Source organism: Protopterus annectens, chromosome 8.part0 (genome assembly GCF_019279795.1).
Source record: "Protopterus annectens isolate FY-2018-M chromosome 8.part0, PAN1.0, whole genome shotgun sequence".
In the NCBI taxonomy this organism is placed as follows: domain Eukaryota; kingdom Metazoa; phylum Chordata; order Ceratodontiformes; family Protopteridae; genus Protopterus; species Protopterus annectens.
This window is the reverse complement of record NC_056741.1, coordinates 1,830,267,748-1,830,284,408: the sequence shown is the minus strand read 5'-3', so window position 1 is coordinate 1,830,284,408 and position 16,661 is coordinate 1,830,267,748. Positions and strand designations below refer to the sequence as shown.

General features: G+C 45.4%; 1 protein-coding gene across 1 annotated transcript in view; it reads right to left on the bottom strand.

The window, feature by feature from the left end:
• SF3B3 (splicing factor 3b subunit 3) overlaps positions 1-16,661 on the bottom strand; it is a 2,130,119-nt gene that overhangs the window by 94,669 nt on the left and 2,018,789 nt on the right. Inside the window, exon 33 of the mRNA XM_044079526.1 lies at positions 8,453-8,557. Within this exon, the coding sequence (XP_043935461.1) occupies positions 8,453-8,557 (105 nt within the window). The remainder of the gene's footprint in view (positions 1-8,452; positions 8,558-16,661) is intronic.

Below are 16,661 nucleotides of genomic sequence, written 5' to 3'. Positions count from 1 at the left end.
ATCCTCTGCTAGACTAAGTATTTGAGTACTAGTGCTAGGCCTGTGAGATGGGGCTTTAGTAGGCACGGCCTTGGAAGATTTAGCTGCTTTAGCCCTGGCAAAGGCCTTAATTGACATGGATGCAGGGGGCCTAGCAGCTCCACGTGCAGGAGTAGATACATCTAGGGGAATAGTATCTGATAAATCCTGAGAAACTGTAAGAGCAGGTGGAATTTCAGTAGCAGATTCAGCCATGCTGGAAGAGGCCTCGGTAGTAGGAGGCATGCTTTCGGCCGAAGGAAGAACCGCAGACTCTGTTTCAGCCGAAACCGAGACACTTGCGGGTTGGCTTAACCGTGGTTTCGGCCGAAACCGCGGACCGCGAGTGTCGGTCCTTTTCCTTACGCTTTTTAGCTAAATGTGAAGTCGGAGTCTCCGACGGCATGATATAAGCAAAAGCAGAGCCGAAAAACTCCTCTGCAAACTCCGACCGACGTCTAAGCGTCCGTCGGTTGAAGGAAGCACAGGCTAAACAAGCTGCTACGTCGTGGTCTGGGCCTAAACAAGGTAGGCAGTAAGAGTGGAAGTCTTTATGAGGTATTTGTTTCCCACAAGTTAAACAGTTATTCACTTTTTCTGACATCGGCTGAGGCAAGAAAGAGTCCCCAACAGGGTACTTAGCTTTTTAGAAGTCTTTTTAGAAGTCTTCGGTAGTAGTAATCTCTGGATCTGACCGACCGGCACTTGCGAACAGCTTCTGCTTCGGGCACCACGCGGCAAGAAAGACTGAGGAAAATGGCGTCGGCTGATGCCTTTATACCCGAAGAACTGCAGCTATGACGTCGGGTGAAGTGCGACACCAGCTGAGGCCAGACCCAGACTTTGGAATCCGGCCGACCGAAGGGCTGCCTGAGGCCAGGACAACCCATTTGTTAGGACTGCAGATGCATCCTTGAAGGACATCTGGGTAATTACAGACTCATAATCCTGACCAGCCTCATCTGTAAGGATATGGAAATGATCATCAGGGGAATTAATAAAAACGTTGATAACCTACAAACTCTTGATCTAAGCAGCTGAGGTTCATCAAGGTCAAATCCTGCCTTCTTAACCTGGACTTCTTCAAAAAGGTTACTGAAGCAATGGATATGGGCAATCAATACATGCTGGATACACACCTGGGTAACAGGTAAATTTGGCCAACAATGCAAATCTCTAGAAACTTTATCTATAGCAGACTGGCTCAGAAAATTATGTTGGGTGGCTTTATCTCCCCCAAAAGACCTGTCACTAGTGGTGCGCCCCAGGGTTCAATTTTTGGGCCACCTCCTCTTTGGCATTTCTTCTCAGAGGTTAAACCAAATGTTATGGGTTTATGGCTGACCAAGTTTGCAGATGACTGTAAACCTGGTGCCATCATAAACTCTACAAAGGACACAAAGATCCTCCAAGAGAACCTTTCCCAAACAAACAGCTGGTGTCAAAGGTATGAATTAAAACTAAATGCCAAGAAACGTATAACAATATCCTTTAGCAAGCATGACATCCCTTGCGGCTATCATTTTGACAATAGACACATGCAAGCTGATCCCGTAGTCAGGGATATGGAAACCTCTGTTGACAACGGAACTGTCCTTTGTTCACATATCCACTAGTCTAGGGAAGTCCTCCTTCATCGCACAGTTTATATCTAAGGTACAGCATCCAGATGAAGGAATGTAATCATTCCACTGGACTCAGCTCTCGTTAGGCCAATTAAACAATATAAAACCCCCTTTTGGCATGTACCTGTTTAAACATCTGTCACAACTGGAATGATAGAATAGTTGTGTAAAATCTTACCATAACCATAGATGTCCATCTTGAAGTACTCTTGCTGTGCAATTTCCTGCCCTCAGGCGACTCGTATGTCAGCTCCTATACAAAAGCTTCAGCTTGGTTGTTGCAGCAGCTGCGTGGGACGTCACACTCAGGCCATAAACTAGGAGCCTTAAATGTGATGTCTGCACGCACAATCTTCAGAACTTGAAGCTCAGCACGTAGAGTAGAAGGCCCAGCAGGAGGAGGTGCCAAGTGGTGTCAGGTATGGGACCCTGGGGTCCTTCTGTAGTATTGACAGGTCCAGGGTGAACGGTGTAAGATATTAGGACCTAGGGACATGCTGGGATGAAAAGGAAAATGATGAGGGGGTTACTGATGGGTAGGAAGGAATACTGCAACATAGAAGAGAAGGACATCTATGGTTATGGTAAGATTTTACACAACTATTCTATGTCCCTCTACTCCTATGTTGCTGTATCCTTGTTGCGGGAGAGTACCACAGCTTAGCTGGATGAAAGGGTGGCGGATGCAGAAGATGATTCTACAAAGCCCTGTAGGCAAATCCTGCATGTGCTCTGGAGACCTGGTCTAGCTTGTAGTATTTGGTGAAAGTATGGATAGTGGCTGCTTCCTTAATGGAAGACGAGTCCAGACCTTTTAGGAAAGCCTTGGAGGTGGCCACTGCCCTGGTGGAATGGGCTTTTACTCTCACTGGGGGATTTTTCCCATGGTGGGAGTAGCGAAAACAGATGGATTTCCTGATCCAACATGCGATGGTTTGTTTGGAGACTGCCTTGCCCATTGCTCTGGGATGGAAGGAAACAAAGAGTTGTTTTGATTTTCTAATGGATTTTGTTTTGTCTAGGTAAATTCTTAGCTGTCTGTGTACATCCAGGGAGTAAAGTATACTCTCCTTTTCATTGGTGGGAGAGGGAAAGAAGGTGGGACGGTGGACAGTTTGGTTTAATGCCAAATCGTTGACCACCTTGGGCATAAGGGAGCGGTTAGTTCTCAGGGTTAACCTGCGCTTGTGGAACGTAGTACAGGGTGGGCAAGCCATTAAGGCTTGTAGCTCTGAAACCCTTCTGGCTGAGGTGATAGCCACTAGTAGGACTGCTTTCCATGTACACATCTGAAGGGAAGCTGTCCCAGTGGGTTCGAATGGGTGTTGGGTAAGCTTTTCCAGGATGAAGTTAAGGTCCCAGGGCGGAGGGACAGATTTTTTTGGAGGTCTAATGGGTCACACCCCTTTAATAAAGTTTTACATCGAGCCAGACTAGCAAGGGAGGGTCAAGAGGCAAGCAGGCTAATATTGCGGAAAGGTGTACTTTCACTGAAGAATAGGAAAGTCCCCTTTTAATCAGTTGACACACACACTAGGAGGGATCAGCAATGCAAGAGTCCCTTCCCTTGTCTAGACACCACTTAGTAAATCTTTCCCATTTAGCTAGGTATGATTTTCTTGTTGGTTTCCTGGACTCCTTCAGGACTGAAAGCACGTCCTCTGAGTAGTGGTGTCTAAATGGGATCAAAAGTTTATCACCAACAGTGTTAGGGAAAACATCTGCAAGTGTGGGTGGATGAGAGTTCCCTTTTCTTGTGTCAGGAGGCCCACCTTGTAGGATAACTTGTAGTGATTACCCTTGGCTAGATTGTGAAGTAGGAAGAACCAGTGCTGCCTTGACCAGTAGGGAGTCACTAACAAGATTTTCAGTTAGTCTTTCCTGATTCTCAGAAGGACTTTCTGAATCAGTGGGAAGGGGGGGAAATGCATAAAGAAACTTCCCCTCCCAGGAGATGTTGAAAGCCTCTACATTCCAGGCTAGAGGGGAGTACGTCTTTGAGCAGAAGGTCTGCAGCTGCCTGTTCTGGGGGGAGGTGAACAGGTCTATTTGAGGAATGCCTCACTGGTGGAGAATATCTAAGAAAAACGGTCCTGTCCAGCATACATTCGTGTTGTGGAGAGGATGCCCTGCTTAGAAGATCTGGTTGCTTGTTGTCCTGCGAGGGAATGTAGGTTGCCTGCAGGGACAAGTTGTGGCGAGAGGCTAGAACCCATATCAGCAGGGTTAGTCTGCACTCCTGATATGCCTTTGTCCCCTCCTGTTTGCTGAGGTACCACATTACAGTTGCATTGTCTGTTACTATTTGAAGAACCCCTGGTAGATGCAGAGGGTTAAAGGTTTTTAGAGCTAAGAAGATTGCTGTCATTTCCCTCACACTGATGTGTTTGGCCCTCAAGGAAGGGTGCCAGGTTGCTTAAACCTTGTAAGATTGCCAGTGTTGCTCCCCATCCTGAATCTGAGGCATCTGTATGCATTACCTGGGCTGGGGTGGTGGGCTGGATTGGAAGCCCCGGGTTTAGCTGGACTTGTTGATCCACCAACTGATCTCTTTCTTTAGACAGGGAAGGAGAGGGATTACTTGCTCCAAGTGATTCTGGTGCTAGGACCAAATGTTTTTGAGGTACCACTGTAGCTTGTGCATATGCATTCTGACCAATGGGAACATAGGGATAGTTGCTGCCATTAAGCCCAGGAGTCGAAGGAATTCCCTTGCAGTTATTACCTGTGTCTGTAGCAGCTCTTTGAAGTGGGAGGTCAGGGACAGGAACTTGTCTTGTGGAAGACAGGCCTTCATTCTGTCTGTTCGGATTCTGCAACCCAGAAAAATTTTGTCCTGGTCTGGGTTCAAGGAGGACTTTGGAAGGTTGAGGGTGAACCCTAAACTTTGTAGAATGGACATGGTGAAGTGCAGATGATTTGAGAGGGTATCTTTGGACTCTGCCAGTATTAAGATGTCGTCCAGATGGGGTAAATCTAAATTCCTTGAGTTCTGCAGAAGGCAATGGCTGGGGCCAGGCATTTTGTGAACACTCAGGGGGGTGGGACAAACCAAAGGGCAAAACAGTAAATTGCAAATGAGAGGAGGGCCCAGAGAAATGCAGAAATCTGTGGTAAGTTTGATGGGTATGCGTAGGTAGGCCTCCTTTAGGTCCAAGGTGGCCATGAAGGCCTTGGCTGGTATAAGAGGAAGCAGAGTCGGAAGTGTCAGCATTTTGAAGGTGGATACCTGAAGGTAAAGATTTAAGGAGAGGTCTAAGATGGGTCTCCAAGGGTTGTCTTTCTTGGGAACCAGGAAGAGATGGGAGTAGAAACCTTCTCCTTCCTATCCTGAGGGGATGGGCTCTATGGTACCCAGCTTCAGAAGGTCTGTCAGAACCTGTGAAAGGAGATGCTGTTGTTTTTTGGGAGGGAAAGGGATGCCTCTCATAGGTGGTTTTTCTTTCCAGGACAGGAAATATATTTTTGTATTATGGATAGTATCCATTTGTCGAAGGTTCTGGTTTCCCAGAAAGGGAGGCAGTGGGAAAGGTGTGCGGAGTGGTAGAGGGGCAAGGCAGTCATGCATTGTTGGGGCCTCCCCTGTCCTGAAAAGGTTGTCTAGGTTGAGGATGCAGGGCAGCAGGTCTGGAATTGGTGGGCCTTCTAGCACCTCTTCTAGATCTGGAAGAAGAAGTACCCGCCTGGGCTGGGTTTCGCCTTTCAAAGGCGGCTTTAGCTGGATAATTTCTGTAGTACTTGGGAATGGGGGACATCAATAAATGTTTTATGTCCTGCAATTCTTTAATTTTTCCTTGCAGATTCTTAAAAAGGTTTGCAGATTGTTTTCCAAAAAGGAAACTGCAGTCCAGGGGGGGCATCCAAGATCTCTGACTTAAAGTCTCCTGGATTTTGAAGTCTCAGCCAGCAGCATCGCCTGAGGACTGAAGGAGATGCTGCAGAGTGAGCAGATGCTTCAGTGGTATCACAGCTGCATCTAATCGAGTGTCTGGCCACTTGTGTAGCCACAGAGTTTGTTGGAGATGTCAGCCTTAATGGGGCAGTCAGGGACAGTGGCCAGCATGGAAGAGGCTTGAGAGATCAAGTTCAGAGTATATTTAGTCATATGCGTCTGACAGCTAATGGCTCTGAAATCCAAAGTGGAGAAGGTGTAGACCTTCTTACCAAGCCTATCCATAGATTTGATGTCTTTATCATTGGGTAGGAGTGAGGCGGAGGGAAGGAGTCTGGACTGCTTATCCGGATAGGTGGCAATCACTGCTGGGTCTGCTAAGGGTGGTTTGACTAAGAATTTCTGCTCATCAGGCACCTTGTAAAAGTGATCTGGTCGCAGGTGGTTGTGAGTCAGGAGACTTAGATGCAGAATTAAAGGCATCCAGGTATGCAGGCAGAACTGGTGGAACAGCAGAAGGGGAGGGAGATTCTATTTGAAGAAGCTTTTGGGTATCAGACATTTGAGAGGTATCCCATTTGAAGTAGTCTTTCATTTTGGTGACAGTCTCACCATATGTGATATCCTCAGGGGGTGAATCCCCCTCTACTGATTCCTCATCAGGAGAGTAATACTCCTGGGGTGAAGCAATTTGGAAGGTGTAAAATATGGAGTCCTCAGAGGAGGAAAAGGATGTATCATGCTCTTCTTCCCTAACATGAGGTGTTGGTAGGGAAGAGGCCTAAGGCTGAGCAAAGATGGAGCTGTGGAGGATGGGGCTGAAGGCCTAAGGGCCATAAAGACCTGCATCAGGGAAGAAATGAAGGACTGCCAGTCAGGTAGGCCTTCTGCAGTGGGAGAGGCATGCTTGGTTTTCTGCTTTCTTTTTGCTGGGGTAGATGTTAAAGCAGGCCTGGAATCGAATCTTGTATGAACCGTATCCGAAGGCAGGATCCCAGTTGCTGGCTCCACAGATTCTGGTTCCCCCTCGACAGTAGTCAGGGTCTGGGTTGGCTCCGGGGACGTGCCAGGTGGTTGAGGAATGGCTTCCACAAAGGTAGTCGAGGTCGACGGATCCTCCAGATGTCCCTCAGCTCCTAAATCGGCAGCTGGCGGGGTGTCCGGTAACAGAGTGGCAGACGCAGGAGGCTTAGGAAACTTGGCCTTCTTACATGAAGGTTCTGACACGGCCTCAGAGGCGGGGATCCATTCTTAGGGCTAACCGCTTAAGGCACTGGTTTTCTAAGTAGAGGTTAAGCGCGGCCAGACGGCTGCGTAGGGTCTTCGGCACAAACAATTGACAAATAGAGCAAGTAGTACAGTCGTGCTCCCGGCCTAAGCAAAAAAACCACCCCGATCATGGGAGTCTTTATGGGGTATCTGGCACCCGCACTGGCATTTACCCTTTTTACCTGACATCAGCTGTAAATTGCTACAACAAACCAAGCCTAAGCAATAACAATCAGATATGAAGAATAAAACCCAACGGGTTACTTGGCTTTACTGAGACGTCTGATGTGACGGAGCGAACACACGATGTGTCGGTCGTCTGTGGCTGAAAAGTTCTGAGGATTGTGCGTGCAGACGTCACATTTAAGGTGCCTGGTTTATGGCCTTACGTGTGATGTCTCACACAGCTGCAACAGCCAAGCTGAAGCTTTTATATAGGAGCTGACGTACAAGTTGCCTGAGGGCAGGAAATCCCACAACAATAATACTGCAACATAGAAATAGAAGGACATCATAATCTTTTCTTACTAAAAAAAAAAATCAAGGAGCTAAATCATAAAAGCTACATGGCCTGTCTAAAAGCCATATCCCTCATCTTTGTATCATACAAGACACTAAGTGGCAACGTCTACTTTGTGTATAGAAGCCTCAACTGACTCTACCCTGTCAAATCTACTACACACTCCAAAAGTTCAATACCCACTCCAGAGACATGAATCTAATTAAAAAAAAAATAAAATAAGACATGTTAGAGAAACAGGTATGTATCAAAGAAAAAATTTGTATGGAAATGTGTTCTACTCCACACTAAGCACAGTACTACTTTTACTGTATCCTAGCATAATCTGGATGACTGGATGGGAAACTGTAAATTCACCCCTGGTTTACCACTCACGTCCCTCATGGATAGGGCCAGAAGTAAATGTCCCAACTTATCCTTGGTTTTGCCAATGCACTGTTGAAGATTTCATTTGGTGAGAAGCCCAAGAAAACAGACTCTTGATCATCTGTGCCATATTGCACACACAAGAGGATATCTGGCAGGAGCAGGTCAAACCTTCCCACCTCAAGTTCGACAAAGAAGAATCCAACAGTGGAAACTCCCTTCTTGTACAAGTTGGGCATCAGCTCTCTCCCAGGCCAAGTGAAGATCTCTTCAAGACTGCCCACATTATTTTATTGATCTTTATTAATTAAACAAAAGATAATAAGCACAACTTACTTTTCAGCAATAAGCTGCAGGAGGTTATTTAGTTTTAATGCCTTAATCAGAATAGCAAGAGTAAGGACAGAGTATAGAAATCAAATTAGCAAGATAAACTTATTTTATTAACCATTATGCCATATTGCTAAGTATTACAGTTACAGTTAGAATCCATTCATAGTAAGTGAAAAGACTGAAAACACAAAGGGTTATTCCTTCCCAAAGCACTGCTATGCAAAAATAGTGACAAACACTACTATGCACTAAGAAGCCCTGCTGCTCTTCTGCTCTTTACATCCTGCTGCTGTAATATAAATTCACAATCGTGTCTGGGACCTTGGTTCAGTTTCCTGTATGGCTTACTCTACTGCATTTGCTGACTTGAAACAAATGCCAAACCTTATGTAGTACACAGACACTGTATGTACAAGTCTCTTCCCTTACCTTAACAGGGAAATAATATGATCGAAAACTGAGGTGATCACGTCCACAAAGAGGAGGATGCTCTGATCGGAGATGCATTTCAAGGTGCTGAAAGAAGTCGTGATCCTAGAGAGAGGCAAAAAAAGAAAAAAAAAATCAATTAGTGAGTTAAAAGGTGTGGCAAGTAGACACTCAAACAGTAGGCTGGAAAACAGAACGGTTACAGCAAAATCAATTAATTCTACTAAACAAAAACAGGAAGACATGCACATTCTAACTATCTTGCCCCTGCATGAAACAAAGTGCAGCTCATAATTGATTTCTAGGCAAATGACAAAACAGCCTTTACAAGCCTAGCCAATAATATCCAGGCCATGACAGTATTATACCTTAAATCCTCAGACATAGGATGGGGGTAGGATCAGGGTAGCAGATCTTGGGGTTTTGGAGCCAAGAGTCATTTCACAGACTGCCTCTGTCCATAGGGGACAATGGCAGTACCCTGGGAGTGAATTTACAGTTCCCCATCCACTTATACAAATTCTTTTTGAAAAGAGTGAGAGATGGGCTTTACATTAGGAAGATGGGAAGCCCATTCTATAGACGAAGTAGCCCTTGGGATATGAATGTCTCTCTCTAAGTTCTGTTAGAGTCACAAATAAGGTTCATGACCATGAATGCGTAACCCTTGTATAATTTTTCTTGTGAATATGTAACATTGTCATAAGGGCTGGATCACAGAATGCCTTGCAGGTCAGGCACAGGTCACCTCTCAATTAACGATACGAGATGGAGTAAAGGGATAGGGTCTTTAGTCAGTCTGCATATAAGACATGGGTCTTACCCTTTATATTTTTTTAGTGAGAAACCTGTGGGGCCTCTGCAAGTGGTGTAAATGTCTGGTTAAGTACATGCAGAAGGGAGCAATGTACTCGATTATGGGCCTGATGAGGGCTGAGTACAACAGCATTATGACTTCCTTTGATCTTGATGCCATGCCTTTACTTATACGTTAAGCCACACAGAAGGATTTCCTCACTTCCGTAACTACCCTGTATTCCTAGATCCCTCATCGGGTCTACTTTTTGGGTTGTGCTATCAATATTTTAATCTGCAGGGATATCGGACTAACAGAAGGAAATTACACATTTCTTAGCACTTAGTCTCAGATCATGGTTTTGGCACCAGTCATTTGTCAATTTTAGGCCTATTTGTAGGCTGTCAACATCGTTTGGAGATTCAATTACTCCCAGCATTCAGTCGTCAGTGAATTCGGTGAGCCACAGGCTCCCAACATTTGCCTTCACTTCAAAGTAGTATATACCAAACAGAAGGGGGTCCCAACACTGAGCTCTGTGGGACACCACTAGCAACAAGTTTCTTATCAGAACTATCTGGATAGCGTGCCCTGTCAATGAGCCAGTTTGCTATCCATTTGATGATGCAGGTGTTTGTGCCTAACTCAGTAAATTTATCTATGATCCCCAAGTGGGTGATTGTGTCGAAAGGTTTGGCCAGGTTTAGATAAGTGGTGTGTACTGTTTTACCCTCATCATTGGCCCTGGTGACTTTCTCGAAGAAGTCCACCAGATTGAGCAGGCAAGACCTCCCTCTGACAAAGCCAAATTGGGTCTGGTCCAGTATTTGGAGAGTTTCTATATCATTACTGATCAGGTCTATGATAATACTCTCCATGCCCTGGCAGATGAGACTGGTCAGAGCTTATAGGTCTGTAGTTCTCTGGGTCATCTGATGCCCCCCCCATGAAGAATGATGACTGTTGCAAGTCCTTCACACCTCTGGGACAAGGCCCATCCGGAGGCTATGGTTAGAGAGAGTTTCCAGTGGTCCTGATCAATTCTGTCTTAAACCATTTAAGAAGCATCCTGGAATACTGTTGGGACCATTGAGGCTGTGTGTGTGGCTTTAGCGAGCACAGTAAGGACCTGTTCCCTAGCAGTGACCGCTAGGGGGATAGCCGCAGGCATTTCTTTGGGTGTGACAGGAGGGGATGGGAGGGGAGGGGGGAGTTTGAACTTAACTTGTCAGCCAACAGGTTTGCTATAGTTTCATACTGGGTTTAAGTGTTGACGTTCATGATTAACTCAGTACATTGTTGAGGATTTCCCCTAAGGTTACAAACATATTTTAAAAAAAAGCCTGATCTTTCACCTGAGAGACTATCTTTGTCTTACAGTTTTGCTTTGGCAGGTGTGACCAGCTCTCTAATTTGTTTAGACAGGTGAGTCTTTTTGCACTGTTTTGTCTGTTCCTTCTTGGGTTTGGAGAGGATTTTTTCCTTTTCTTGAATAGCCTATTTATGGTAAGGGTCCAACAGGATGGTTTAATTTTGCTAGCAATTATAGGTTTAACTCTGACAGGTACTGCCCTCCTCTGTGCAACTATGAATGTGGTTGTACAGTGCTTTTGTGTAGAGCTCACAGTAGGCTTCAGTGTCATCTGAGTTTGGAGGGGCTTGGAAGTTTAATAAGCTCTCACTTAGTTTGAGGTAAATGGCCTTAGCAAAGTTCATAACACGTTTGGAGTTTGATGGGGGTTCTAGGTTAGTTTTAATGCTAATGGAGATCATTTTGTGGTCAGATCGTACCAGGTAGGAGTTAATACATGGGAGAGAGCAGCATCCCCTCATGTTTGTGAGTACTAGGCCTAGGATATTTGCACCTCTAGTTGGGGAGCTAACTAGCTGCTTCAGGTTGGTTGCATTGACAAAGTCCAAACACATCTGAGTAAGTGAATTATGGGTCCTATTCTCCCAGTTTATGGAGGGATAGTTGAACTCACCCATAAGTATGGTGTTAGGCTGAATACTGAAATTCAAGTAGGCTTACATAGGAGGTGCGGTTTTCCAGACTCATGTCAGGGAATCTGTAGCTAGCAAGGATATGATAGAGTCACACCTATGGTTAGGTTTGGTATGGAGCTGCTCAAGCAAGTCATTTTACTGGACCAGTCTAGAAGTGTACTTGTTTGTTATGAACACTGGGACACCTCTCCTCCCTTAGTTTTATCCTGAGCTGAGTGTTTTCCATGGTTCTGAACCATGTTTCTGTGACTGCATGTATGTCTGCGTTCTCCAGTGTGACTGCAGTTTTTTATTTAAATTCCTAGCATTGAGCAACAGTACTTTCGGGTACTTGTGAGTGATTTTTACTGTTATGCTGGAGAGTTAACAACTTAGCACAGCCTAAAAAAAGCATTATGGGGATAGATAACGTTTCTGCCAGTATCCAGAAGCCAAGTGGTGACAAGTGCAAACCATCTCTGCCAAAGCATTGTGGTTTGTCAATCATGACTCCACAGGCTGACAGATATTGGATCTCCTTGTTGCAACAACAGAAACTAAGCCAATTGTTGAAGTCAATCATTTTTTGCTGGTACTGTGGCATCATCAATGGTAAAAGTAGAATGCTACTCAAGGCAAGATTCATACCTGCCTGGGACACATTCAGTGAGCTTCATCATGTCTCTCTGCATGTAGTCTAGTGAGGTACATCTTAGGTCATTTACACCCACAGGGAATATAACCGTGTCATACTGATGCTTGTGGATACAGACATAAGTGCATGCATGATCTGACGAATTGTGGTTCCAGACAGATATCTCACTGTGGGTTTCTCCTTGTTTTAGTCTGGTAGGTGGTCACTGTGAATTTCTCCTTGTTTAGCCTGGTAAGGGGAACAATAGTATGCCTTCCAATGGAATCCCCAACAACTAGAATGTTTGGCTGTGTGGTGTGTAGCCTTATGGTCTTGGAAGCGGGGCTATTATGATTTTCACAGTTCTGTGCGGGGCCACTGAGAGATGTTTTTAGGAGGTACTGGATGTTTGGGTAGATTACACGTGACTATCTCCGCATATGTGGGTCTATGTGCTTGTTCCTTAGTGCTGGCAGTGAAGGTTTTAAGTGCAACACTGACAACCTGGTTTGCATTTTTCATGTATGTGACAGCTTTGCCTCCAATGACATTGTGCACCTACATCTCTCATACACAGTGTTTCTCTATGTTCTAAAATTAAATGGTTGTCAGTGAACATGAGGCAATTAATACGCTACCTCAGGATGCCCATATCCATCAGGCAAAAAAAAGAGATGATAGGGAAGCACCTATCCATTACACCAGATCTTTAGTAGATGGTAAGGAGTGGGGGGGAGTCACTTAAAGGTCTAAGTGAGGGTGTTTAGCAGTATACTACTAAATGACCTGCAAGTGGTGCTGAGCTCTGCACAAACTAGTAGCCCTTTGAGCAGCTGTGAACAGGGGGAGACTATGAAGACTGCTTCCTATAGAGAATTTTAAACTGGACAGGTTTAATATACAATGCAAGGGTAACCCGCAGGATGAAAGACCTTTACATAGTTAAAGCCCGCGGCCAATCAGATAAACACAATCTTTTCACCAGCAGTTCCCAACTCGGAAGGGTTGAATCAGTCCTCTGTTCCCACCAGAGTGCAAGAAAAAAAAAACTGTTAATGTAAAACAAACTGGTTTTGAGCTCAAGTGCAGTAACACATGCTTTACAACAAAAGCCAGAACTCTTGCAGCATCAGGAATCCTTAGGAATAGGTTCATAAAGCCTGAGAAAAGTTCCCAAACACAGAAAAAAATGTATGCAAATGTAGATCTTCTACAAACACAGAAAAACTTTGCAAAACTTAGAAATACTTTTGCAAACTCATGAGAACTTTGGCAAACTCAGAATAGCTTTTGCAGTGTCAAAAGAGTTGAGAAACATCAGAAAACTGTTAAAATGATCTAAGCATTACAGTAACAAACAGATGGCATTTATTTAATAAGTGCAGGCTGAAAAATAGTGATAAATTCTACAAAATCAATAAATACAGTACAAAATTATAAATTCAATAAATACAGTACAGAATTATAAATTATGTACTTACCATAACTTGGCATCTGTGTTGTCGTCTTTCATGCCTCTTCACAGCTGGGTCACGGATCCAACATGGTCACATTCTTACAGACTAGGATCCAAGTCTCAAGCTCCTCCCTCTACCCATAAATGTCCTCTGCCTAGACTCCTCAGATTGAGTCTGCTGCCTAAATAACTGATAGTGCATATAAGAACAGAAGGATTGAGAGACCAGAGGCTCAAATCTGGAAAGAAAAGTTGTGCAAAATCTTACCATAACCACAGATGTCCTTCTCTTCCATGTTGCTGTATTCATCACATATGGGTCTTCTCATCTTGTTACCCGAACGTCCGGCTAGTATACAAAAGTTTTCAGTCATAGTATGGTGCGTGGGTCATCTGACGTGGCTAGCACAACGTGGGCCATAAAAGTGACGTCTACACACACCAGCCCTTAGAACTGTAAGCCCCAGTCGGAACCAATCCTAGTAAGGGAAATGCCAGCCCTGTGCCATCCAGAAGGGGAAATGCATAATAAGAGAGATAGGTGGGTGGGAAGGAATACTGCAACATGGAAGAGAAGGACATCTGCGGTTATGGTAAGATTTTACACTTTTCTATGTCCTTCTACTCTCATGTTGCAGTATTCATCAAATATAGGTGAGTGCCAAAGCTCAATGTGAGGAAGTGGGTGGAGGTCTAGAGGCGGTCTCCAGAAATCCATGAAGGATACCCCTGGCAAAGCCCGCACTGGGTCTGGAAATATGGTCTAACGTAGTGTTTAGTGAAGGTGTGCACTGATGACCAAGTGGCTGCTTCAAGAATGGCAGAGGTGTCCAAACCTCTGAAGAAGGCTCCAGAGGAGGCCAGAGCCCTGGTGGAGTGTGCGTTAAAAGTACCCTGCATGGATTTCCCGTGGAATTGGTAGCAGAAGGTGATAGCCTTAGAAATCCAGGTTGAAATAGTTTGTTTGGTAACTGTCTTCCCTAGGGCTCTGGGATGGAAGGAGACTAAGAGCTGGTCCAGCCTGTCTGATTGGATTTGGTTTTGTGCAGGTGAAATCCGAGTTATCTTTGGACATCTACAGAATGGAGTACTCTCTCTCTGTCCCCTGCGGGTTAGGAAAGAAGGTAGGAAGGTGGATGGCTTGATTTAAGGAATGATCATTCACCACCTCAGGTATGAAGGAAGGGTTGGTCCTAAGAGTAACCCTATCAATGTGGAATACCAGGAGAGGAGGAATAGCCCTGAGGGCTTGAAGCTCTGAGACTCTTCTGGATGAGGTCAAAGAGGGAATGCATACAGAAATTTCCCCTTCCAAGAGACTGAGAAAGCATCATTTGTCACTGGCTGAGGGTGTGGTAGCCTCGTGCAGAACCAAGGAAAATTGCCTGTTGATGGAGGAGGCAAACAGGTCTACTTGGGGTGTACCCTAATGGTGGACCAGGTCGAGGAAAACATCCCTGTGCATCATCCATTCATGGTTGTTCATGACAGAACTGCTGAGAGAGAGTCTACCTGGGTGTTCTGTAGAGAAGGAATGTAGACTGCCTGCAGGGAAACTCCCTGGTAGATGGCTAGTTCCCACACTAGGAGAGCTAATCTGCAAAGAAGGTAAGACCCCCCCCCGGTTGTTGAGATACCACAGCACTGTGGTATTGTCTGTAAAGATCTATAGAGGTCCATGTCGTAGGTAGGTTTGGAAGGGCCGAAGAATCAGGAGAATTGCCCTCATTTCCCTGACACTGATGAGTTCTTTTTTGTGTGGCTCTGGCTGAGGTCCTTGCATTTTCAGATGGCCAAGGGTGGCTCCCCAGCCCTCTGAGGCATCTGTGTGCATAATCTGTTTAGGTTGGAGGGGAGGACCTGGTTTGAGGTTCAACTGCTTCAACCACCAGTGGATTTCTAGTTTGAGGCAGGACAGGAGGGGAACCCTGTACTCCAAAGGGCGTGAGTGCTGTGTCAAGACTGACCTTAGGTACCACTGCAACTTTCTCATAAGGAGTCTTGCTAATGGTAACATGGAGATAGTGGCTGCCGTGTAGACCGGGAGCCTGAGGTACTGCCTTGCTGTCGCGTCTGATAGCTAAAGGACCAGAAAGTAGGCGGTCTGTCAAACTTTCCACCTTTTGTTGGGGGAAGGCAGGCTCTCATGATGTCTGTTTGAATCCTGCAGCTCAGCAAAACAATGCCTTGAGGAGGTTCCAGTTGGGATTTTGGGAAGTTGATCTGAAAATCCAGGGACTGTAGGAGGGAAGTGGCAAGATGAATGTGTTGCTGGAGGGTCTCCTTGCAGTCTGCCTGTATGAGCAGATTGTCCAGATAGGGAAATATATGGATTAATTTTGTTCTGCAAAAGGAAATAACTGGAGCCAGAGATTTGGTGAATATCCTGGGTGCAGTGGAGAGCCCAAAGGGCAAGGCAAAGAATTTTAAGTAAGAAGGGCCCACAGAAAACCTCAGGTATTTCCTGAAGCTGGGCTTGATGGGGATGTGAAGATAGGCATCTTTTATGTCTAAGGTGGCCATGAATCCTTGGGGAAGCAGAAGTAGGAAAAGAGTTGGCAAGGTCAACACCCTAAAGGTAGGAACATGAAGGAAGAGGTTGAGGATTGAGAGATCCAGGATTGGTCTCCAAGGACCGTCTTTTCTTGGAACTAAGAAAATCTTGGAGTAGAAACCTCTCCCTTTTCCAGCCAGTGGGACTGTTTCGATGGTGTCTTGGTCCAGCAGGGCTCTTAGTACTGGCTGCAATAGGTGTAGCTGTTATTTTGGGGGTTGTGGTATACCCTTGCGCTTCGGGGGTATAAGCCAGGTCATAAAGTAACCGTTCTGAATGACTGAAAGGGATCCATTTGTCTGTTGTGATGGTACCCCACACAGGAAGACAGTGAGAGAAACATAGTGACAGAGGACGAGAGGGAGGGGGGTGGAGGTTTCAGATATGGCAGGTAGTCAAATACTACCTGCCCTGTCCTGAAAGGGTGGCCTCTGACTAGAAGAGGATGAAGCTCTAGCAGGTTGAGGTTGCTTTCTGGAAGTTATTCTAGACCTAGAAGGAGCAGCAGGGTGAGAATATTTTCTAATAAAATTAGTTTTAGCAGGATAATTCCTTTGCAATTTTGGGATGGGGAGACTAGAAGATGTTTTAAATCCTGGATCTCCTTCCCCTTTTGCTTTAGTGACTTAAATAAATCAGCCACTATGGCACCGAACAAGACTGTGCTGTCCAGAGGGCATCAATGAGCTTTGCCCTAAAGTCTATGGAATGGGATGGAGACGTAGGCTTGAGCATCTTCTCAAGGCAGATGCTGATGCTGTGACCTGGCTGAGACCTCAGCAG